A 26,014-nucleotide genomic window follows, 5' to 3' on the forward strand; every position below is an offset into this window, starting at 1 on the left:
TGCAATTCGTTGTCGTCACACAACCATCGCCACCGCAAAGCTACCATCGGGGATAGAACTACCTCTGGAAGCAATGTGCCACACGCCACAAACCATTGCCACTATCCCGCACCATTGTCACACAATCACTGTCCTCATACAGACACCGCACAACAAAGCCAACGTCAGAAACGAAATTGCCTCTGAAAAGAATGCACCACAAGTGCAAACCCTCATCTATGTCTCGCGCCACTACCGCACATGCGCCGCTGTGTCACACCATGCAAAAACCACAACCAGAGATGGAACTATCTCTAAGAAAAATGAATACAACATGCCACAAACCCTTACCTCTGTCCATGTCCCTATGTGATTCACATTTGACTTCATTTATCACTTTCTTTTATTTCTTTACTTACATTACATTTTCTGATTCACTCACAAACAACTTGCCACGTTAAAAAATTGCTGATTCATTTTCATTTGAAAATAATTATATTTTCCACCTATAGATGTCGCACATGTATTTGCCACGTGGGAGTGCAAGTTGGAGTAGTCAACATTAAGTATTGTTTTATACTATGTCACGTCTCGTTAATTGCAATAACAATTTCATTGTTAACACATTTCTTGTTGTTCATTGGGACAATGTTATACTCCTATGATGGCAATTCTATAAAAACAATAAATCATTGTTCAATTTACACAAGAATGTTTATAAAATAAATTAGAATTTAAAAAAGTGATTTTATTCTGCCACAATCATTACATTATTTAATGTCTAAATCGGATATAGTTTTAACCATTATAAGAAAAAAAAATATTGTTTACATCTATTGATGTTCAAATTGATGTAAAGAAAAATTCTACCTCTATCGTTGTTTCAATTTAAACTAGTATCTCTTTCTACTACATTTGTATATACATATGCATCTTAATTGGATGCAAAAATTCTCTTTAGTAACTTCAAATTAACGAACAAGATGGTATAAATGAAAAAAAAAAAACAAGATAATAAACTAAAAGTCAAATAACAAGATATTTCATTCCAACCAACATCTCTCAAGCTAAGTAATTGATATAAATGCATTATGTAACCGTCAATATATTATATATAGTATTGTTTTACAAAAGAATTTCAATTGAACTTTATTTTGTAACCTACATCGTTAAGGTACCGTAAGTCAGAGAACCCGTGCAATCTGTGATTCATCTAACGTGGGGTTGGAATTCAATGTATTAATTACTCGTGCATCACCATCATGTTGGGGAGGGATACACAAAGATACAATCTGAACGTCACTTTGTTGTGCACAAATATCGTCATTGTTGTTCGAAGAAGTATTAGGATCAACTAATTCTTGGAAATATTCACGAGGTCCCCATCCTATAAAAGAAATTGTCACAAAAACGTAAAAATATTAGGAGGTTGTGAAAAGAAAAAGTTTTACTTCAAAATCTACAAAAGAACAATAGACAATGATTATAAAGTTTAACGAGCTACAGAAGATAGTTAGAAGATTCTAAGGAGAAGCACAAAATTTATATGTAGTTCTTAAGTTCGCTCTTCATCATACTCACAACTTCACGAAGGCTAGTGAAGTTGATACAAACTTTGCAATAAAATTGAAAGAATTGTTTAACCAAAATGAATATTCTTGGGTCTTTCAAGAAAGATCAGCTAGAAGACTTAACATCAATGAGACATGAGCTTAACCTACATATAAGGGATTGACACTACTCTTAATCCAACATCTTAAGACGGTGAATTTATGGGTCCTCATCCTTGTATGGTACTCAACTTTCTCATTTTTACTTAATATGAAACTTAGATTTACATTTGTATTTCCAAGGAACATGATCATTAACACATACTTGGTAAAACACGTCATGTTATTGCATGTTTCCATTTTCTATATTTTGTTTCATAATTTTTTGTATAAATATATATATATATATATATATATAATTATCTTGTGTGATTTTATTTATTATACAAAAATAAAATAACTAAATACATAGTTTATTATGCATTATATTTATTTTGAAGTCGCGTTATAAATAAAAGTTTGATTATATAAAATCAAACATTTACACGTTGGTAAATTGTCTTTTAATATCTGGAGTTAATTTCCACTATTAATTAATTTAATTTTTTTCTTTACTACGTTTTAATTTATTTTATTTTATATTTTGTATTAGTAATTTTCATTATGAATTTTTATTATAATTTAAAAATATTATTAAGAGTAAAATAAAAAAATAATTTATTTATAACTATAACTATATATAAAGAAGATACATATTTTTGGTGTCTTTTTTTTTTAATTTTACCAACTCAATTATTATTTTTTAAATTTAAATAATTATTTATAAAAAAAATTGTTTTATTCTTAAATTCAAATAAAAGAATTATTTTTCTCTTATCAAATTTTCAAAATTTAAATAATTACTGATAGTAAAAAACTTATTTACACAATATTACTTATATTTTTTTATTTCATAGCACTAGGCTCATAATTAAGGTGAAAGCAACGACCTGCAAGCAACAATTTTATATTTTGGTGTGCCTATGTACAAAGAACGTGGGGCAATAGGTGGAAATATGGTGGGTTTAGTTAATCCTTTACTCATCTGTTTCCTCAGTTTTATGTCCTTCCATAAACATGCTTTATTAGCTGCAAATATTGTTTTCACTATCTGTTTCATTGTTACCGTTAAATTACAAGTTGAGCTGTTTGACTTTTGCTATTATGCACATTTGGGTTTTTTTATTTCGGATCCTTTTGACTATAAATTAGTAAAATAGGGTTCGTTGAAAATTTTGTTGTAAAATTGGATTAAATCGTTGAGAAGACGACTTTAAAGGTGAAATCGGCCTCCACCTTGCCAGTTTTTTATTTTTTTCTTTTTTGTAAAAAGTAAAGTCGTCGTAATAGGGGATGATTTTTGTTATTGTGAACAATGAAGTCGTCGTCTACTTCACTTTTAGGTTTTTTTTTTAAACTTGCAGATTTATATTTTTCAGTTTCTTTAACCTTGCAGTTTTGTTTTTTTTTTACAAAATTTTGTTAACAGTAGAAATTATATTTCTTTTTTCTTTTGTAATTGTTTTTTATTGGTACAATAAATTAATTTAATAAAATATATTAGATAATAAAAATTACATAATAAAAATGACATAATAAAAATTGCATAATAAAAATGTTTTTTTTTATCATTTATTGTTCCAATAAAAAAACTTAAAAGTGAAGTCGTCATATATGACGACAACTTCACTGTTCACATAAAAAACCGAATTTCTATACGACGACTTTGTTTTTTGAAAAAGAAAAAGAAAGAAACCGACTGGATGGAGGACGACTTCATCTTTGATGTCGTCCTCCACCCTAACGACTTGATCCCTGTTTCGGAAAAAAAATTACACAGACTATTTTTTACAAAATCAAGTTAAAATGGATTCCAAATAAATAAATAAAAAAAGCCGCACATTTGTTATGGCAACATAGCCTTAGTCCCTTCTTACTTAGAAACATGGTGCAGTGTTTATGCAATAAACTATATGTTAGGATAAACTTAAATTAGGAGTTATTGAGCAGACGTTATGAGTGGTTACATTTGTGATGTTTTAGGAGAGGAAAGGTCAAAAGTTTTATGTGTTATGTTTTGGATGTTAATGGTGATTAGTGTTATGTTTTTATAATAATTGGAGACATTATGGCTTGCAGATGAAAAGTCAAATGTAAGTCCTATAAATTGTAGTGTCTTGCTCATATGAAATACACAAGTGAAATAAATCATATTTTCATAGATAGAGTGCCTTTGCTAACAAAGTGGTATCAAGAGCCAGTTAGCCAGAGTGTCTGAGAGTGAAAAAAGTGTGAGTGATGGCCAATAATATGTTCTTACCCCAGCTGACACAAAAATCCAACTACGGTAAGTGGAGCATGTAGATGAAGACCTACCTCGGATCCCAAGACGTGTGGGATGTAGTTCAAGGTGGCTTCGAAGAGCCAGAGGATTTTGATGAACAAACAGTTGCCCAGATTGCTACGTTGAAAAAAAAACACGAGTCAAAGATAGGAAAGCTATGTATGCATTGTACCGAGTTGTGGACGATGCAGGCCTTAAGAAGTTAGCAAACGCTATAACTTCAAAAGAGGCGTGGGAGATATTGGAGAAAACATATAAGGGAGATGACCGTGTGAAACAGGTTCGTCTTCAAGCTCTCAGAGGAGAGTTTGAGAGGTTGCTGATGAAGGAGAACGAAGGGGTAACCGAGTTCATATCTCGGGTGGAGACTGTGGCAAACCAACTTGGCAAGAATGGGGAGTCGTTGCTTGCAAACCGAGTTGTGGAGAAAATTTTAAGGTCAATGACAATTGACTTCGACAACATTGTGTGTGCTATAGAGGAATCTAAAGACCTCTCAAAGCTCACGATGGAGGAGCTTGCTGGGTCTCTAGAAGCCTATGAACAAAGAAGAAGAAAGACGAAGGAGGACTACCTTGGCCAAGCTCTCCAAGCAAGGACAACTTTCAAGGAGAAAAAGGCGTTTGAAACTCAGAACACTCGGGGCAAAGGAGGAAGAGATCACGGGAGTCAAAACCGAGGTCCTGGAGGCAGAGGTCGAGGACGTAGTGGTCAAGGTCGAGATGATTACGAAGACGACGCTCCCAGCTAGCAAAATTGGCGAGGCCGAGGTCGAGGTGGAGGCCGAAGAGGTCGATCAGGCAACAATGGTGAGTGCTACAAGTGCGGCAAGCCTGGTCACTATGCAAATGAGTGTAAATCGGTCAAGTGTTATAATTTTGGTAAGACCGGTCATTTTGCAAAGGATTGTCGATCCCAAAATAGGAGAAATGAATCAACCAATCTTCTTACAGAAGAGGTTGAAGAACAAGCTGAAATATTGTTGATGGTTAGTAGCGAAGCGAGCTCGGCACATGATATGAAGAATTTGGCTAGGGAGGAAACTGATGAGGATGAGATGTTGTTGACAAGAAGCTTGGATATCGAGCTTGGTCCGAACTCTAGCACAAACACTAAGTTTGGTTTGCGAGTCCAAAACAACTCGATCTGGTATCTAGACACTGGAGCTAGTAACCATATGTGCAGAGATGAAAATATGTTTGATGAGCTCTCCAAAAATGAAGTTGGACATGTGTCATTTGGAGACGCTTCCAAGGTGATGGTAAAAGGATGAGGTACGATATGTTTTTCTCAAAAGAATGGACGAATTGGGACAATTCGGGATGTGTACTACGTACCCGACCTCAAAACCAACATATTGAGTATGGGGCAGTTAATGGAAAAGGGGTACTCAGTCATCATGAAAGATCGAGTGCTGGAGTTGAGGGATAAACTCGGATACCTTATTACCCGAGTAGAAATGAAACAAAACAAAATGTATAAACTGGAGCTGAGGTGTTTGAAACTCGACGTCGAGGATGAAGTAATGAAGTGGCATTTTCGATTCGGCCATTTGCACTTTGGAGGGTTGACCGAGCTAGTACAGAAAGAAATGGTGCGTGGATTGCCAAACATAGAATTTAAGAAGAATTTCTGTGAAGATTGTGTACTCGGCAAGCACCAGAGAGCCTCGTTTCCAAAGACAATTGAGTATCAGGTGAAGGAACAACTCGGTCTGGTGCATACAGATGTTTGTGGACCAATTACTCTTGTATCTTTCAGTGGTAAGAGGTATTTCTTAACATTTATTGATGATTTCTCTCGAAAGACATGGGTTTATTTTTTGAAGGAGAAATCTGAAGTATTTGGAGTGTTTAAGAAATTTAAAGTATTGATTGAAAATGAAACGAGCACAAAAATTAAAGTTGTTCGGTCAGATAGAGGAGGTGAATACACATCAGCCAAGTTCATGAGGTACTATGAGGAGCTCGGCATTAGAAGATTTTTGATGGCTTCATACTCACCACAACAAAATGGAGTTGTTGAAAGGAAGAATCAGACAATTCTCAAAATGGTTCGAGCAATGTTGAAAGGTAAGAATATGTCAAAAGAATTTTGGGCTGAAGCAGTGCAGTGTGCAGTATATGTGCAGAACAGGTGTCCTCATGCAAAGCTCAATGGAGAGACACCACATGAAGCATGGAGTGGAAAGAAACCATGTGTATCTCACTTGAAGGTATTTGGTAGTGTAGCATATGCTCATGTTCCAGCGCAACAAAGAACCAAGCTCGAGGACAAGAGTAAGAAACTTGTTTTTATTGGATATGATGAAAAAACAAAGGGCTATAAATTGTTTAATCCAGTAACAAACAAAGTTCTTATGATTCGAGATGTTGTAATAGATGAGGAGAACAAATGGAACAACTCGACAGTGACAGTTAAGAGCATAACAACGACAAGTGGGAGCTCGGAAACTACCTTTGGAAGCTCGGCAAGTGAAAGAAGAAATTTGGACAATGTATCAACAAGATAACAGGAGGTCTCTGACGAGGAAGAAGAACCATTGCAGCCCAGAACTCAGAGCCTACAAGACATATATAATACAACTAACGAGGTACATGTTGTATGTCTTTTGGCAGAATCGAAAGATGTTAGATTTGAAGAAGCCGTGGTGGATGAGAAATGGAAGAAGGCAATGGATGAGGAGATTGCTGCTATAGAACGTAACAACATGTGGGAACTATCTGAGTTACCACAAGGAGCTCGGCCTATTGGAGTAAAGTGGGTTTTCAAGAAGAAAATGAACGCACAAGGTGAGATAGAGTGATATAAAGCTCGATTGGTGGCAAAAGGCTATAGACAGAGAGAAGGAGTTGACTATGCCGAGGTGTTTGCACTTGTTACTAGGATGGAGACTGTTCGTCTACTAATTTCTGTAGCAGCTTAGAACAAATTGTCCGTTTTCCAAATGGACGTAAAATTAGATTTTCTGAATGGTGTGTTAAAGGAAGAGGTCTACATTGAGCAACCACTCGGCTACATGAGGAGAGGTGAAGAAAAGAAGGTGTTGAGGTTGAAGAAGGCTCTTTATGGCCTGAAACAAGCTCCAAGGGCGTGGAATGACCGAATCCACACTTATTTCGTGGAAAATAAATATGAACAATGCCTGGTTGAACACGCACTATATATAAAGAAGCATGGAGGTAGGATAATGTTTATAGCTCTTTATGTTGATGACCTTGTATTCATGGGTAATGATGCAGAATTAATCAAGAAGTTCAAAAGAACCATGGAGAAAGAGTTTGAAATGACGGACTTGGGACACATGAGATACTTTCTCGGGCTGGAAGTCAAACAACTTGAGACAGGCATCTTTGTGTCTCAAGAAAGGTATGTCGAGGACATTTTGAGTAAATTCAAGATGGCAAGGTGTAGCCCGGTTTCAACCCCAATGGAACCAGGTACAAAACTTTCAAAGTTTGATGGAGGAGATCATGTAGATGCCAACAAATACAAAAGCTTGGTTGGAAGTCTTCGTTACTTGACGAGTACAAGGCCGGATTTGTTACTAAGCGTTGGTATAGTAAATCGATACATGGAGGAGCCGACCTACACACATTGGAGAGCACTGAAAAGAATATTGAGGTATGTGCGGGGAACAATATCACTCGGATTATACTACACTAGGTCGGACGATTACCGATTAGTAGGGTACTTAGACAGTGATTGGTGCGGAGATGTACATGACCGGAAAAGCACATCTGGGTATGTATTCTTCATGAGCAACACGACGTTTACCTGGCTCTCAAAGAAGCAACCTATAGTGACATTGTCTACATGCGAAGCTGAGTACGTTGCAGCATCATTGAGTGTATGTCATGCAATATGGCTTAGAAATCTTCTAAGCAAACTGGAGATGAAACAAAAAGGAGGGATTGTAATTTGAGTAGATAACAAGTTGGCTATTGAGTTGGCAAAGAATCCGGTCAACCATGGAAGGAGTAAGCACATTGATGTGAAATTTCATTCCATCCGAGAATAGGTAAAGGAAGGTAATGTAGAGATGGTGCACGTGGGAAGCAGAGATCAAATTATGGACTTATTTACAAAGCCATTGCCAACTGTGTTGTTCAATAACTATAAAAATCTAATCAGAATGAAAGATGGAAGAAGTATTTAAGTTTACGGGGGAATTTTGTTAGGATAAACTTAAATTAGGAGTTATTGAGCAGACTTTATGAGTGGTTACATTTGTGATGTTTTAGGAGAGGAAAGGTCAAAAGTTTTATGTGTTATGTTTTGGATGTTAATGATGATTAGTGTTATGTTTTTATAATAATTAGAGACATTATGGCTTACAGATGAAAAGTCAAATGTAAGTCCTATAAATTGTAGTGTCTTGTTCATATGAAATACACAAGTGAAATAAATCATATTTTCAGAGATAGAGTGCCTTTGCTAACACTATAAACTATATGTTTTAAGTGTATTGTTGCTATTGGTTGGGCAGAGCTGGGTGTGAACAAATGTAGCTTTTGGATTATTTTAAGCTGAGTTGTAGGTACTACTAAATTGAAGAAAATTGAACCGATTGTAACAGTGGGAAAAGTAGCCAAAACAGATAGGAAGAAACTAAATGTACTCACGCAAACTTGGAACACATATATGTTATGCACACTGTTTTAAAGAAGGATACAATGATACAGCAAACAACTCAACTAATGGAGGGAGCCATTAATTTTATTGTATATTAAGTTTTAAAGCAACCATACGCAGACCGCGTGGTCTGGAGCTCTTCTTATTAGTTGCTACAGATGACATTTTAACAGTGAACATCATTGCCCAAGTAATCCAAAGGAAGCAAGTTCAAGTGTTTGAGTGAAATACAAAGGATACAACAAATGAGTGTTTTTGAGGCTGGGCCGATTGTAAAGGAAGGAAGAAAGAATGTCATGAGATATGCAATGTGTGCAAATGATAACATCATAATTGAAGTTAGAGGGTTAGCAGCGATAAGATACAAGCTTGAAGGACACCTTCGGTTAGATTAGAAGAGGTCCCGTAACATGTATGTTTTAAGGAAAAATGACATTTGACACCACCTTCGTTTTTAAAATACATTTGCCGCTGATTTTAATAATAAAATATCATATTAACATAATAAAAAGTAGATATACATAAGTAAGAGAAAATTTACATGGCCAAATTATCGCTATCCATTTTTTAATTAGAAATATACTTTAGACATTCGATAGTAGGTAGAATAATATATCTAATAATTATCAAATTTCGTTAAGATAGACTCTAACCTATAGTTCTGATATTATGTTAAGAAATGAACTTTAAACTAAACCTTAAACTGGTTTGTAAGATGAGATTCTACACCCACTAATATATTTTAATTTGACCTATCTTTAATCGATGTAAAACTTCTCACAAACACCGAGAAAAAACACTTCTTAACCCACAATACAATAAAAACATATAATAAAAGTTTGGAAGAACAAATTCATGGACATACCGTCTTTATCATATGGAGGTGGAAAGAATTGCAAGTAACAAAAGGAAGCGATTGTCAAACCTGCAAAAAATCTCGTATAAAAATGTCTGGAGAAAGGTATATTTATGTTATAAATCATTAAAGAAAATCCAGTCTTCAACATACCTATAAGCCCTCCGGCACAAACATCTTGCCAATGATGCCAATAATCATCAACACGAGAGACAGCAATCATAGATGCCACGAGAAGGGGAAAAAACACTATACAAAGTTTTGCAACATGACCCCTACGGTCAAACACCTTAATTTTTCCAGATAGATACCATGCAAGAAAACCAAGACCAGCGAAGGACCCTGTATACCAATAATTTCATTTTTCTTTTAGTATATATTATTATAAAAGGAGAGCAAACTATATAAATAGGTCTATTTAGCACACCTTAAATGCTCAATGATAATTTCCAGCAATGTAATTCCTATTATATTTATTTACATAGAAAAACTTTATCCTTGACAACATAGACTTGTAAATGGAACTCAGTTTTTAATATCATTTAATTATCGGTTCTTCAAAAAAATATATCATACCATGATAGAGTGAACTTTGATCAATGAATATGCAATTCTAACTTCAACTTTGAACCCTGTTTCTTCTAAAACACGGTATGCTTTTTGAAATGAAGCTTAAGATTATCAATTTATCACCTATGCTGACTTAAAGAAGCAATAAGACCACTGTTTCGAATGAAATGTAGAACATGGAGGAGGATGTCCCATAGAGACCCGGTTAGGACTGTGGGAAGGAAAGAGTCAGATGCAACAGTTACAATACTAATTAGTTAGTCAGGGGATTAACAATTTGTAACTCCCTCTTTTCCATTGTCCTAACAGAACCCGAGGTTATTCTTAGTACTTACAAGAGGTATGTCCACTCGGAAAACTTTTGTGCCCTTCTCTAATAACAGCCTTGTCTCCCGTACATCTGACATCTGTTGTTACTGGATCAAACACCTGAACATATCATGAATCAATAACATGTTTCGTGAGCATACCACTAAGTAAAACCAACTACGAATCACATGGTAAAGGTATTAATTAAGAAATTCTGTTTATAAAATTGAGAACACACCCCTTTCCCATCAGGGAAACAACGCCAGAAGAAGTCTGGGCGTGGCCTTCCCACACCATCTTTGATAGCATCGGTTATCACCGCAGTAATGAGTACAGAGAATAAAAGGCCTGAATAGCAATTGGCAATGCATAGGATAGGTTATAACAGAGTAATGTTCAAATAAGGACAGGAATAGATTTCTGAAGGTGAGAAAGGTACCCAGAATAGCATGGTGGAAGTCATAAACATCCTTTCGGAAGAAATAGTAAACAAGAATGAGAGCTATTGGCAACACTATTGCTACTATCTGTCAATTTTAAATTTGAAATTCCAGAATTCATATCTTGAATGTCCATTAAGGACAATTTTGACAAGGATGCATAGTTCTTAGAAGTGAAAACGTACTGGTACAGCCCAAAAGGGTATAGTATTGTCTTTCAATGGGTATCTCAGGTCGGTCATCATCCCCTGTCCAACAAAACGGTGAAATGGCTCTATCGCATTCAAGATAGCATCAATGATAGCAAGAAGCAAAAGAATCAACCAGTCCTGCATATGTGTCCTTGCAACTTTAGCACCATGTGATCTAATCGTACGTCTGTTTAACTGATCTTCTGGCATTTTTCTGAAGCACATGAAAAAAATAGAATCATTGAAAATCAAAAACACAGAACAAATTAGAGAAATACAATGCCAGATAAAAAAAAAGGTGGAACATAAATAATTTTCAAAGTGTTCCGGGACATAGTGAATACAATGGCAATATGAAAGTAACTTCCAAATTTCAATTTTATGAGTTTCAGTGTTTTAGATAATACTCTCTCTGTCCCTTGCTCATGCCTGAAAAATATGTAATGCAATGATGTTAATTGTCGTTGCCATTTTAAGTCCAGAATCTCATTACAGATACGATTTGATCTTCTATACAACTATACATACCTTCAGCCAAAAAATTCACAGCCCGCATATGCAAAATTCAACTGAGTTTTCCACACATTATAGTAAGACTCACCGGTAGAAAACCAAAATTCTCAGATCAGATACATGAACTCCGAGAAAAGAACTATCAGTTAAATTACATATTGGAATTTTGGAATTTTGACAAAGAATGTGAATCATTTGCAAGTGTATCATTTTCCACACCTTTGTGAACAGGAATCTAGTGTACGAAGTTACTTGGAGACTTTGGAATTATACAGTTAGAAATTGCATGAGCATAAAGAGCGATGCTACTAATTAAAAGGAAGAAGAAAACGAGGGAGGAACTCACCTGCAAAAGGTTCGGTGTAACAGAATTTAGAGGAAGAGTGTCTGAGTGGGAGAGAGAATGAGGAATTTAAAAGAAGGAAAGGAAGTGTATGTTTAATGCCTCCAGGCTTACGTGGAAAGTGACAAAAGGGGAAAGCCTCCTAAATGGAGAATGAAAATGACGCTTTTGTTTTTTATATATACATACACCGAAGAACACACAAACACTTCTATACTTTTTAGTTACATTATTATTTCACTTTATTAACTTAAAATTTAATATTCATATTAATTCTATTTTTATAATTTATAATTTAGTTAAATAAAAAAAAATTATTTGATATGTAATTCATAATTTGAATTAAAGTAGTAATAAAAAAGCAGCACATATTACCGATTATATTCGTATGAAAATGAAAGAAAGAAAAAAGTAATTGTAGTAAGAAAGAGTGGTGCGTGCAATTATTTTGATTATTTTGAGTATATGGGTAGTTTATCTCCTCTTTTTTTGTTGTTGCATATATAAATAGTTTTGAGATTTAATTATGTGACCATCATTATGTTATAAATATTTGATGTATAACTCATGATTTGAATGACAATAATGTTATAGACACAACACAACATAGAATTTATATTTTCATAAAAAAGTATATATATATATATATATATATATATATATATATATATATATATATATAATTACATGAAGTAATAGTAATGTGTGTAGTTCTTTTTATTGATGTGGTAATTTACCTTACTATCATTTTTATTGGGTGTTGCGTAAATAAGAGAAAGTTCAGATTCAAAATGCTACAAATTTAAAGTATATAATCAAAAGTAAAATATAAATATGTAATCTTCTATATCTATATTTCTATATAAAAGATTTGTTTTCATAACTATTTTCATGTGTTTTATTCTTAGATAATTAATTTAATTTAAAATACACAACTAAATTTAAATAAACAATGATTTACAAAAATAAAATAATTATTTTCATTTAAAAAATAGTAAATTTAAATGAATGATCATTTAAAAGATAGAAATATAATTATTTTTACTTAAAATAAGATCACTTAAAATTTAAAATTGGAAAAAATTTGTGTACAAGAGAAATCATTATATATATATATATATATATATATATATATATATATATATATATATATATATATATATATATACGAGTTCTTTTTAATCTAGAAAATAAATATTTTCTATGATATAAAAAAAAAATATATATATATATATATATATAAATAGATTAATTTAAGATTACGTATCAAAATATATTATTTGTCTAACGTAAAAGCATTAACATTTAACCAAAAATCATAATCTTAAAATTTTCTCTGATACAAAGACAATGGAAGTTACCATTTCTATAATATAAAGCGCATAATTTATCTGTGAGAAAAAAAAAAAGCAACACTTTTCATACACATATTCAACAAATAAGAAAGAGAAAAAAAAAGTCTAAATGTTATTTTGGTCTATTTTCATAGAGTTTATTCAAATAGTACTTTTTTTCATGTTCAATCAAGTCTTAATTTTCGTTATTTTTGTTCAATTTTTGTAACAATGTTTAAATCGATAATGGTATGTGAATTGTGTATGTCACATGTTAGTTTATGATTTTTTGCTTTTCTTCTTAATTTTTTTTTAAAAGTTTTTAAATTTGTTTAATTTTTTTTCTTAATTTTAAAAAAGTGTTCATGTATCAAGTCAACATTGTGTCATGTGGTAGTATTAGTGTCACGTGTCAATGTTAGTGTCACGTGTCAATGCAACGTGTTAGTGTCGTGTATAAAATTCAATCCTATTGATGCTAGAGATTGACCTTGGGATTTGTTAATTATCATGGCATATGATAGGATAACTGAGAAATTGTCTTCTAATAAGCTTAAAAGGCTATGGGGACTGTGATGGTGACATAGACATTTGAGGTATATATACCTCATTACCACTTTTATTTCATGTAATTACCTTTGCTCCAATAACATGTCCTAGTCTACTCACAGCTAATTTACTGCCATTACATAATCCCTCAACCTAATTCAAGTTTCTCAAAAGCATAATCGTTGCCCCAATCTTGAGTTTAATAATATGATTTGGCAGTCCTGATGTATTCAAAGTATTTAGAAATTCTAGGGTAATTTAATCGTATACATCAACCATCATTTCTTCAATATTGGCAATGTTGTCACAATTGATATATTACTTATGTTAGCTTATAACAATACATTGAGCGTGCATTAAATATTATATTATGCACATCTTTAAACATACTACACCAAATCATGATGTTACTATCAAGAGTATACCTAGTGTTAAGGACAAAACATATTCATTAATTTCGTTAACAATTTCTATTCTGTTCGCCAAAATTGCTCTAGATTGCAAGTAGTTGTCATTTGAGTAGTTCTCTATTAGATTTGGGTATATGTTGTTGATGATAGCTTGAATATAATCATTAAAATCCAAGATAAAAAATTTTTGTGGAATACCAATTTCAACTAAACCATCAATTGGTTCACCCAAACTACCATCACTAAGTTCGACTATCCAATCAACAAATTCCTTAATTTCTTCTATTTAGTGGTGTCTAATTTTGATTGTGATAGACGCATGTTCTTTATTAAGGATAATATATGACAATGATCCTAAAGATAGGAGGAGTTAGTAATAGCATAAACAATATCATATCTTGATTCTCGTGCGATAACTATGAATAAATGCATAAAATCTCCACTAAACACTGTAACTTTTTCACTAAAGATTGTGCTAGAATCATTTTTTGTTTCATTATGTCATTCAATTTTTTGTCCGATGCTTCGAAAATAAAATTGTGAGCCATTGGTGCTTCGTCATAGATGATTAGATATGATCGTTTTAATAATGTTGACAACTCATATCCTTGGAAAATGTTACAAACTAAGTTATCTAGTAAGCATTGAGATTTTGAATTTTGAATGGGTTGTTCTTACTCCTGGTAGCAGAAGAGAAGTTGTAAGACCCGTGAAATTAATTAATTAAATAATTAATTAATTAATAAATGTGAAGAAAAAGAGCTTTTATAGTATTAATTGTTGGTTGGCGTGACGTGGAAAAGTGCTAGCTCATGTGATTGAGAGTACTTTGATTATGTGTGAGGACTTGGGTTCGAGTCCTATGTATGTCAATTATGTGTTGTTATTTTATTATTAATTTTTAATAATATGTATGAGTATGGGATTGATGATGTAAACTACTTTTGGTTGGAAGGTATAACTAAGTGTGAGTTGGCATAGTGGTTGTGTTATGGCCTTATGGGTAGAACGTCACGGGTTCAAACCTTGGTGGGCAAAGAATAAGCTTTATTTTTGCTAACTATTAGTTGTGGTATGAATGTGAAGGGACAAAGGTAACCATTAGGTGTTGAAAAAATCATCCAACTAAGGGGCTTGAATAGCCATTAAACCCACACTTAATCCCTAGTCTCTTCGCAAATTCAATCAAGAATTCATGGTAATGAGGATTTTTGCTAATGAATGGAGGTGGATATTTAGGTTTTGTATTTTGTGTGGATTGAATGAGTATAAAACATGCTTCTGGAATTGATGTGCCATTTCATTGTATTGATCGTGTTTTAGAAGTGTCTTGGTATTGGATTTGGTGAATTGAGAGTGTGTACAGAGGCAAAACCCTGCAAGTCTCGCCCAAGCGAGTCCATCTCGCCTAAGCGAGAATTGCAGAGCTACGTTTCTGGTTTAGAGGTCTTGTAGCTCGTCTAGGCAAGCTGTTTTAGTGTTGAGCAAGTGATACCCTCGCTTAGGCGAGAGTGGCTCGCCTAAGCGAGATGGCGACGAGATCAGGTATGTTGAGCGCGATTTTCCGCCTAGGCGAGGGAGTTTGGAGGTTTGAGCAAACTAGGGTCTCGCTCAGGCGAGAAGGTCTCGCTCAGGCGAGAAGGTCTCGCTCAGGCGAGAAGGTCTCGCCTAAGCGAGATATCGGGATCAGTTGTGATGTTTTTGTTGAAACCTCGTCTAGGCGAGGTTTGTGTGTTGTTTTGGGCAAAGGTGTGACTCGCCCAGGCGAGAGGATCTCGCCTAAGCGAGAGGATCTCGCCTAAGCGAGATAACGTGGTGTGGTCATTGTTTTAAGCTCGCTCAGGCGAGGCGGGTTAGCCTAGGCGAGGCTGAGGGCTTAGCTCGGGCGAGAAGTCCCTAGCTTAAGCGAGTTTATGCGAATTACTATGTTTCTACATGCTTGTGAGTGTGTTTTGGCTGTTTTTATGAAGGTTAGGTTGTATATGCATGTGGTGTGGTGTTTGGGCTTGAAGGACTAAGTCCAATAGAGGTCTGGGATGTGCTTGGTGGTTGGACACATGATGGGCAAGGAATTGGTTGAGTTCGTGTCGGCTACTAATGGGCGAGGAGTCCTTAGTATGGTGATTGCATGCGTCGGGCGCACGATGGGCAAGGAACTGTTATGTTCCCGTCGGCTACTATTGGATGAGGAGTCCATAGTGTAACATCCCTGGCTACCCCTCCTCGGGCCCCAGAGGCTGTCAGGTTACTACAGCCCAATGCACCCCAACCCCTCACCCTTCTCCGTCCATTCATACTGGGTGGGTTGTTGCCAGTGGGAATCGAACCCCCAACCTGACCTTTAACACCTCTGGCTCACCAGCAGATGCTACCAGTTGCGCTGCAGCACAACTGGTAGCATCTGCTGGTGAGCCAGAGGTGTTTTGTAACATCCCTGGCTACCCCTCCTCGGGCCCCAGAGGCTGTCAGGTTACTACAGCCCAATGCACCCCAACCCCTCACCCTTCTCCGTCCATTCATACTGGGTGGGTTGTTGCCAGTGGGAATCGAACCCCCAACCTGACCTTTAACACCTCTGGCTCACCAGCAGATGCTACCAGTTGTGCTGCAGCGCAACTGGTAGCATCTGCTGGTGAGCCAGAGGTGTTAAAGGTCAGGTTGGGGGTTCGATTCCCACTGGCAACAACCCACCCAGTATGAATGGACGGAGAAGGGTTAGGGGTTGGGGTGCATTGGGCTGTAGTAACCTGACAGCCTCTGGGGCCCGAGGAGGGGTAGCCAGGGATGTTACACATAGTATGGTGATTGCGTGCGTGCCAGGGTCCAAGTTATGAGACTTGGATGTTTTTACTACAGGCGAGGAGTCTGTAGGGCAGGACTATGAGCGGGATAGACTCATAAGGTTGGACCACGAATGAGTTAGTTTCGTGGAAGCACAGTGAAGTCCCAAGATCTAGTTCATGCATATGACTCATGAAGGACTATAAGGTCATGGTTGGGTGATTTGAAAAATATGAGAATTGTAGTTATGTTATTTTTGGGTTGGGGAAACATGTTTATTTCTTATATCTGTTTATATTTTTATTGTGCATAGCTCACCCTTTCTTTGTGTGTGTGGCGATGATCGGATAACTTGTTATCCGGGAGCAGATGATGTGATAGGTGGGTCAGGAGATGCTTAGACCGGAGCGAGGGCTAGCAGGGGATGTTTTTGTATATACATATATTCTATGTTTTATCATTTTAGCTTTGAGAATATCATGTAAATCTGGCGGGAGCCATTGGCTTTTATTTCAGTTTTATGAAATTATGGACTCCTGGTTTTATAGCTTATTACATATTAAAGTTTTAAATTTCCCTTGTTTTGGGAAATAGTTTTATTCAATGCGGTATTTATTGTATTTCAATTTTATTTATTTAATATCAGTAATATTCCTTAGGGATGTTACAGAAGTTATTCCACTTGATGCAACAATCAAGACAATTCTTTTCTTGGATCTTAGAGTAGATGGATTGTTTTCCACATGAATGTTTTTCCTGTGCCTCCATATCTATATAAAAAGAACATTCCTCCTTTATTCTTGTATACAACTTTTGTTACTTTGTGAAATATTTGTTTTTGTTCATTTGTAAATGGAATTCATTAATACTTATATTTATTTTTGTTAACAACAAAATTGAATAATGGGTCATAGTAAAACAATTTACTAGTTAAGGACTTGAAGTTTGATTCCTAATGTTGATCTTCAACAATTATTTCACAATCTAATTATGCATTTATCAACTTGTTTCTTATTTGACATCAGTAAAATTATTAGGAAAAGGAATTCTTGGGTATTCCTTCAAACTTTTTCTATATGATTGGAACAACTTTTCTATCTCAATCAAGGTTAAACCTTGAAGTTGTTGATTCGTTATGTTAAGATATGGAGAAAAAGGTTTGTTGTGTTAGTAATGACGATTTAAAAATAAAACACATTTACAACATGTTTATATAAGTATAAGATATATGCAACATGAATGCATTGTACTTGGTATGTTGGATATTTTTCTTTCATTGTACAAGATTCCATCATAAAGCCATTGTCAAGTGTTGTTCCAAAACTTTTCTAGTTTGTTAACATTGTTGTAATTAGATTTGTTACGAACAATTTTCTTAAGTAGTGTCTTGAACTTTAGTCATTGGCCTCCTTACTAGCCTTTATGAATTCATAATCATTTGCTAGAAAACTTGACATGATGCTAGCTTCTCTAAATGTTGGATATGCTATGTTGTGAACAATTCTAATATCCGCATAGGATAAAGGCCCTTTCACCACTTTTATCATTCTTCTTAACTAGAAAAGTTATCCTGTACTGGGTGGTATCCATAGAAGTCTTCCAAATGTGTTTCCATTTTTCCGTAGTTTCCAACATCTATCTTTTTTTTACATAAATAAACTTTTATATAAATTGATTGTATGTTAATTCTCTGGCCTTTGCAAATTTAGTCACATTCCATCTAACTTGTGAACATTGACTAAGTGATGCTTGGTTTACTAATAAGGTTGTCAATGTTGTCCTTTGAAAAGTTCTCCTGTAGTAGGTGGTATCCATAAAAGTCTTGCAATTGTGTTTCTTTTTTTCCTTAGTTTCCAACATTTATCTTTTTTTTACATAAACAAACTTCAATACAAATTGATTGTATGTTCATTCTCTAGCCTCTGCAAATTTATTGCTACATTCATCCAGCTTCTGAACATTGATTTAGTGATGCTTGGTTTACCAATAAGGTCGTCAATGTTGTCCACATCTTTAAAACATACTAAGTTCTCACCTGGTAGATGGAAAAGTAATCTCTCAACAGTTGGATTTCTATCATGAATAATGTAACATCCCTATTTTTAATAAACTGTATTATTTATTTTAAATAAAACACTTAGAAAATCTTATATTTTTACTAATATTTCATATTTTATTATGATGTAGTTTAAACATTAAAAATATATTTTATCATGATGTAGTTTTTACTTATTAAGAATAACAATAAGAAGAAAACAAAACTAATAAAATATGTATATATATATATATATATATTACAAAAAATATATATATTAGGTAAAAATATATTAATTAAAATATTATTAAATATGTGTGTGTATTAAATAAAAAATATAAAGAGATGAGAGGATAAGGAGAGAACATAAGAAGAAGAAGAAAAATAGAAAAAGAAGAAGAAAAGAAAAAGAAAAGAAAAAGAAAAAAACTGATAAGATGAAGAGATAAACATTATCTCTTCGTTAATGTGAGTAATGATGAGTTTAGCACATGCATAAGCTTATATATACATATGGAATGAAGAAGTTACGTGAAAGAACAAAAAGTGAGAAGGAAAGAAAGAAAGAAAGGAGAACGAAGGAGAAAGAAAAGGAGAGAGAGAGAAAGAAAGGAGAGAGGGAGAGAAAGAAGAGAGAGAAAGTTTAGAGCAAAAATTCAAAGATATTCTAGTCCTCTACAAATATTATTAGTGTGCCCTTCAATGAATAAGGTAAGGAGGGTCATTAGTGTGCCCTTCACTCAATAAGGTAAGGGGGTGAGGTTAAGCTCTTTTTATATTAATCTTGATAAACTCATGGGTTTTATATTAATCTTTTATTTATTTTGACTCATATATTATTCTATTTACTTTCATTTAACTTATTTTCATTTATTATCCTCTTATATTTATTTTATTTAATCTCCAATTATGCATTGATCCTGTTCATTTATTTATTTTATTTAATCTCCAATTATGCATTAGTCCTGTTTATTTATTTTATTTAATTTATCTCCAGTATGCATTGGTCTTGTTTATTTATTTTATTTAATCTCCAATTATGCATTGGTCCTATTTATTTATTTTTATTTAATCTCCAGTTATGCATTGGTCCTGTTTATTTATTTTATTTAATTTATCTCCAGTTATGCATTGGTCTTGTTTATTTATTTTATTTAATTGATCTCTTGTTATGCACTGGTTCTATTTATTTATTTTATTTGAACTCCAGTAATGCACTGGTCCTACTTGTTTATTTTATTTTATCTTCAATTATGCACTGATTCTGTTTATTTATTTTATCTCTAGTTATGAACTAGTCCTTTTTATTTATTTCATTTAATATATCTCCAGTTATGCATTGGTCCTGATTAATTTATATTTTTATTATTATATTTATTTATAACATTCTAATCTTTATTTATTTAAAATTCTTGCTTTGATTCTTATTTTATCATTATTTTATAATTAAAAAATAAATAAATGTAAAGTAAAAATATATATTATTCTCGAGAAAGAAATAATTATGATTGTATCAATGTTTTATGAGAAATACTCACTACCTAATCACCTCCCAAAGTAACTTTTGATGTTCATAATGGATCATCAAAAGTGGAATATGGATCCATATGTCTAGTAAAACAAGATCAAGTTTAGTGGTTGTAGGTCCAAATCTAGGCCCACAGTGTCTGTATTGTTTGTTGAGTTTATTAAGATTGATATTTAAGGCTTATAAAGACCTCACTCCTTTCATATTTTTCTTTCATATGTACCTATTGCATGAGTAGAAGAGGAACCTGCTCAGTGAGAGTTGTTCGGGATATTATTGGTGAATCTTCTGAAGATTGACTCATGGATAATTTCTATTAATATCTTTAGGAGATATTAAAAATATAGATAATCTTTTATTCTGATGTAAGACTCTTAATATTATACAAATATATATATGAATATGAAGTTATGTTATTAATAATGTTCTCTTAAGGAAAATCTTATGGTAAAAAAAAATTAATTCCATATTTTTTTATCAAATAATAATTATTTAATATAGTAGTCGGGGCATCACAAATAAGGAATGAAAAGATTCTCCAACATGCTTCACATGGGGAGATTTATCTACAATCCACATATTGCTTTATCTTATCTACAGGTTCAATTGTTGATGGATCAATATGGTTAGCAATTATAGTAGTTGTGATTCTATCATATTCTTTGTTGATTAATTTGAATAAGTACTTGATTGAACTACTTTGATTACACCACTTAACATTGATATGGGCTTGGAACTTTAGGAGGAATTTCAGGTTGTAAGGAACTACAAATCATTTGTCTAATTGAATATCATTTTTCCTAATAGTTGCACCGTTGTCTCTTCTTCTATATTGTGCATAACCCTATTCACCCATCACTGTATTTTCTTGGAATCTTTTAGGATAAAATCATGAGTATATGTCGTTCTTCATGCACGATGATGATTCGTTTACTACTCCACAAGATCCATGAATCATGTGGTCCATGACAGTTTTATGCAATTATTCTTTTTGTGGGGATTGTATCTCAATTGAAGTTACATCGTCTATGTCCTTTGCATTTAGATATTTTCTTGATGGGTGTAGGAAGATTAGCAAATGTGCATAAGGTAGTCCTCGTTTTTTAAACTACATAGTGTACATGTTTGTGAGAAATGATTTTTTAGTTTCATTATAGAAAATAAATAACTATTATAGAAGCTTGAACTTTGTAATAATAATAAAACTTAGGTTAAAATACCTTTTTTGTCCTAATTTTCATCAAGTTTTGTCAAATCAGTCCTAATTTTGCTTTTGTAGTCAAATAGGTCCCAATTTTCCTCAATTTTATTCAATTTCGTCATTTTTGGCTAATATCATTTAAATCATTAACGGTCATGAAGAGTGATTATCACGTGTCACTTCGTGGTTATTTTATTTTATTTTTTAATTTTTTTAATTTTTTTAAACTTTTTTAATTTTTTTAAATTTCCACGTGTCAACCCAATAGCGTGCCACGTGTCAACCCAATAGCGTGCCACATGTCAACCCAATAGCGTACCACATGTCAAAGTCAATGTTTTATATTCAATTTAGTCCTTATATTCGTTATTTTTGTTCAATTTAGTCATAATTTTGTTTAACATGAACCAATTTTGTCCCTCCCCGAATTGAGACCAAATTTAATTTTTATGTTAAAATTCACATTATTTTATTAAATATATTAAAATTCACATCATTATAAATTTTATATAAAAATTAAATTTAGTCGCAATTCGAAGAGGGATAAAATTGATTCATGTTAAACAAAATTGGGACTAAATTGAACAAAAACAATGAATATAGAAACCAATTTGAATATAAAACATTGACTTTGACATGTGACATGTGTTTGGGTTGATACATGGACATTTAAAAAAATTTAAAATTTAAAAAAAATATTAAAACATTAAAAAAATTTAAAAACCACGAAGTGACACGTGGTAGTCACTATTATGGTCGTTAATGATTTAAACGGTATTAGCTAAAAATGACCAAATTGAACAAAATTGATGAAAATTGAGATCTATTTGAGTACAAAAACAAAATTGAGACTAATTTGACAAAACTTGAGCTCTTCACTATAGTAAACCCCAAAAAAGGTACTAGTGGGAAAGAGAAGAGTGTCATCCTTATTCCGATAGGGTAAAAAAGGTTTCTTTATACTTTGTGGGCATTACACATAAGCTTCAATGAACCCAAACATGTTATCTAATGGAATGGATTATAAATCAGAATGCTAGACCAATATACCCCCAAGCATTGGGAATTCCTTCATAACAAACGAATAAAGAGAGTGAACATCATAGTAGTATAGGTTTTGACTGTATGGGATGTATGTGTCAGTATGCCCACCATAATATCCATGCCAAATAAAAGTATCCTCATTTTGATTAGGGATATGGATATTGTGCTTCTTTTCATCGTGACGAAAATTGGGACCAAAAAGGTATGTTAACCTAAAACTTACATGCAAGCACTCGGCCTAAGACATGCTTCTTAGTCACATCTTCTAAGAGTTGTTCAAATTTAATTTTGAATACTCTAGAAAGTATATATGGACAATTAGTTGGTGTTAAATTTAAATCACTCGATAATTTCTTTTTATTTTGGGTCATTTGGGGTTACAAGTTGATAATTGGCATTATCATGTTTTATTTCATTTTTTTAGTTTTATCTTTTGTTGTTATTGTATTATTATCTTTTTAAATATTTTGGGTTTTATTTAATAAAATTGGAAAAGATAAGTATTTGGTTTACATATTTAATATTTTGCAGATAAGTGGAAATATCAAAGAAATTAAGAAGAATGTCAACAAAATTTGACTATCAAAGTTATCAACAAGAAAAGATATTGATAAAGTTGATTACTCCAATACAAATTCAAGTACAAAGCTACAAATTTAGTCCAAGTCCAAATAAGCCTATAAATAAGGGGGTTTGACAAAGGTCAAAAGGAACAAACCTTCTGGTAAATAAAACCCCTTTTGGGGGAGCTATGGCAAAATAATTCTTTTGGTGAGAAGGACACTTGACCTAAAAGGAGATAAGGTAGATGCGCATTATGAAGGTTGGAGGCATTCATCATTATTCTAGTATTCGAAATGTTAAGGAGTAGCTAACTCCCTTATTCATGAGGGTTGGGTGTAATGTATTATTAACTCTTTGTGAATCCATTGTTCAATATAATTCTTTTCCATCACTCTTGTGTTCTATTTTTGTTTTAACTGCATATTCTAGATCGATTGCATATGTGGGAGTACCTGCTAATAGAAAGATAGTTTGGGAAACCTAATTAGGATAGAACAACTAATAGATTTCACATGCTAGACATAAATGTGGAACATTTATTCGTTTATAACATCATAATTTTGATCATTAATGCGAACTTGTAATAAAAATTGCAAGAAATAGGGTTTTTATTATTCAAGTTTAGACTTATTGATAAGACATTAAGATTTGTTACAAAAGGTGTGAATGCTAGAGAAGGAATTAAAAATATATTGTTTGGTGTTTTTTCTTTGAATTGAATCATGAAACCCAATCTCAGTGAATATTTTTTCATATATTGTTGCAAATCATATCCTTGATAAAAATACAAAGAGAGTTTTATTTTAATTTTTTATGAAATTTGTTGTCTAATTGAGTTATTAATTGCAAGAGTTGTCAAATGTTGCACAAGTCTTCTTGGGAAATGATACTTGGACTTTTCACTTTATTACTTATGTGATTTGGTTCACTTGTCAATCCTATAACACAAGTAAATGTGAGAAACAAATCTAAAATTAAAAAATATATATACAAAACCTAAAAGATAAAATAATAAAATTAAATATTTATAAGCATACCAACAAACTAGAGGAATGAAGAAACTGATCGATCTAAATTAAATAGCTTACCGCAAGGATCAATTCTACGGTCTCGGTTCTTCAATCAGACTAGCAGAAAGGAAGAACTCATAGAAAGAACTCAGAGAACTCTAAAAAAATGGTTTATAGAGAGATTATGTGTTTTAAAATAATGAAACTCATTTATAACAAAACTATTTATATTAAAACCCTTTAATCATAAAATAATCGAGTCCCACTGTTTTTTAAATCACTATCACTTCTAAAATGCCATTTTTTAGGGTTTTATATTCTATCCAACAAGAAACATTTTTGTTCTCGAAAATTCACTCCTCAGGTAGAAAGAAAATTATGCTCTCCTAATTTTCTCTTATAACAACCACCTAGACTTATCCGACTTATCAACCACAATACCTTAACTAGTTGAAAACATTGCCTCTACAGTAAGTGATATAGTGTTCAATTGCGTAGATTGGTCTGGTGAATACTTACCGAGCAACTTCTCAACCTCAAACCTAACACTTGAATGATCCTTTATGCCTACCCAACCAAATTGTATATGAGATATTGAAATCATATTCCATACGCTTTTCATTACCTCTTATAGATTTACCAAAATCCAAGGGTAGCCTTAGGTCTCAATCTAAGCATGTTAGTTATCACTTCAAATCATTTGATCTCCTCCTTGAAGTACCACTCAACTAACTTGATCACACATGACTCCTAATATACCAACAAGAAGTGAACACGTTTGGTCACCCTATCCACCACCATCCCCATTACATAATGCTTCCTTTAATGACTTGGGCCAATGGCAACAAAGTCCATAACAATACTACCCCACTTCCAAACTAAAATCGTTAACTGTTACAATGACCAAACCAAATTTTGACACCCTATTAACACCTTTTAAAATAATAACCTGTAAACATCCTTCCATCATATCCTTAGAACCACATCTTTTCTTAGCTTGAAACCATTGGTTTGATTAATACCTAACGACTCTATGATACATCTTATACTAGGAATGTTCGATTTGCCTTTTCCCAACCACTTTGAGAAACTCACCAGTTCTAGTCATGTGACTACACTAATGAAATTTCCTCAAAACTTCACTTCTCAACTCAAATTCTTATACTTCTCCACCAACTCTTTCTCTTACCACATCAAACCAAGGACTTGAACCCTTTTCTTGATTACATATCTACTATCACTTATAAGTTGACATCCCAACTTGAAACCATAGCTCTGATCATCTCTTTCTTCTCCTGTCCAACTTCCTATGTGAAAATCCACACTTTTATCTCTTGATGATCATTAAACACCTTCAACTAATCCAGCTAAGAATGATACCTTTGTTGCTTTAGAGAACTCCCTATTGCATCAACCACCAAGTTTTGAGTAAGATAGTCATCCTCATGCATCTCTTCCTATTGAGAAAGATAACCTACCACCATTATGTTGCACTACTTTGATCCACGCATAATCCCATTTCTTTCTTTACTTAAAAGGATGATCTTTTTGTGTTTGTTGTGACAAGGAAACAACCACCTTTGAGAAACCCCCCTCACAACTTAAAAAAAACATGCAAGGCCCTTTGAACTTCCCTTTTTCATTGATAGTCTTAGCATTCCATTCTCTCAACATTGCCTCCACTAATTAGAACCATACATCCTAATAATCACTCCTTCGTTATCCAAGATCTACTCTTGAACAATTGACATACACTACTTCTCCTACAAGATCCACCAAACATGCAGTT

The 26,014-nt window shown here is 33.3% G+C and overlaps 1 protein-coding gene across 2 annotated transcripts; it reads right to left on the reverse strand.

Annotated features, from left to right (window-relative positions):
• Positions 1-1,099: 1,099 nt before the first annotated feature.
• Positions 1,100-11,824, reverse strand: LOC114174235 (lipid phosphate phosphatase 2-like). 2 transcript variants are annotated; one of them, XM_028059030.1, is made up of 8 exons: positions 11,773-11,824; positions 10,908-11,127; positions 10,722-10,809; positions 10,521-10,630; positions 10,309-10,402; positions 9,557-9,745; positions 9,413-9,472; positions 1,100-1,366 (listed from the first exon to the last, which is right to left on the reverse strand). In XM_028059030.1, the coding sequence occupies exons 2-8, from the start codon at positions 11,121-11,123 to the stop codon at positions 1,164-1,166; spliced, it is 960 nt and encodes a 319-aa protein (XP_027914831.1). In that variant the 5' UTR covers positions 11,124-11,127; positions 11,773-11,824; the 3' UTR covers positions 1,100-1,163. The 2 variants fall into 2 exon arrangements, with proteins under 2 accessions (XP_027914831.1, XP_027914832.1); XM_028059031.1 differs by lacking the exon at positions 11,773-11,824 and adding an exon at positions 11,258-11,332.
• Positions 11,825-26,014: the final 14,190 nt, after the last annotated feature.

This window comes from Vigna unguiculata, chromosome 2, assembly GCF_004118075.2.
Source record: "Vigna unguiculata cultivar IT97K-499-35 chromosome 2, ASM411807v1, whole genome shotgun sequence".
In the NCBI taxonomy this organism is placed as follows: Eukaryota; Viridiplantae; Streptophyta; class Magnoliopsida; order Fabales; family Fabaceae; genus Vigna; species Vigna unguiculata.

Excerpts from the sequence above, each read along its gene's own strand:
- LOC114174235 (XM_028059030.1), bottom strand. The coding sequence starts at position 11,123 with ATGCCAGAAGATCAGTTAAACAGACGTACGATTAGATCACATGGTGCT. Across the intron at positions 10,631-10,721 it reads CTTCCACCATGCTATTCTGG|GCCTTTTATTCTCTGTACTC; the intron begins GTACCTTTCTCA and ends ATTGCTATTCAG. Across the intron at positions 10,403-10,520 it reads GTTTCCCTGATGGGAAAGGG|GTGTTTGATCCAGTAACAAC; the intron begins GTGTGTTCTCAA and ends TGATATGTTCAG.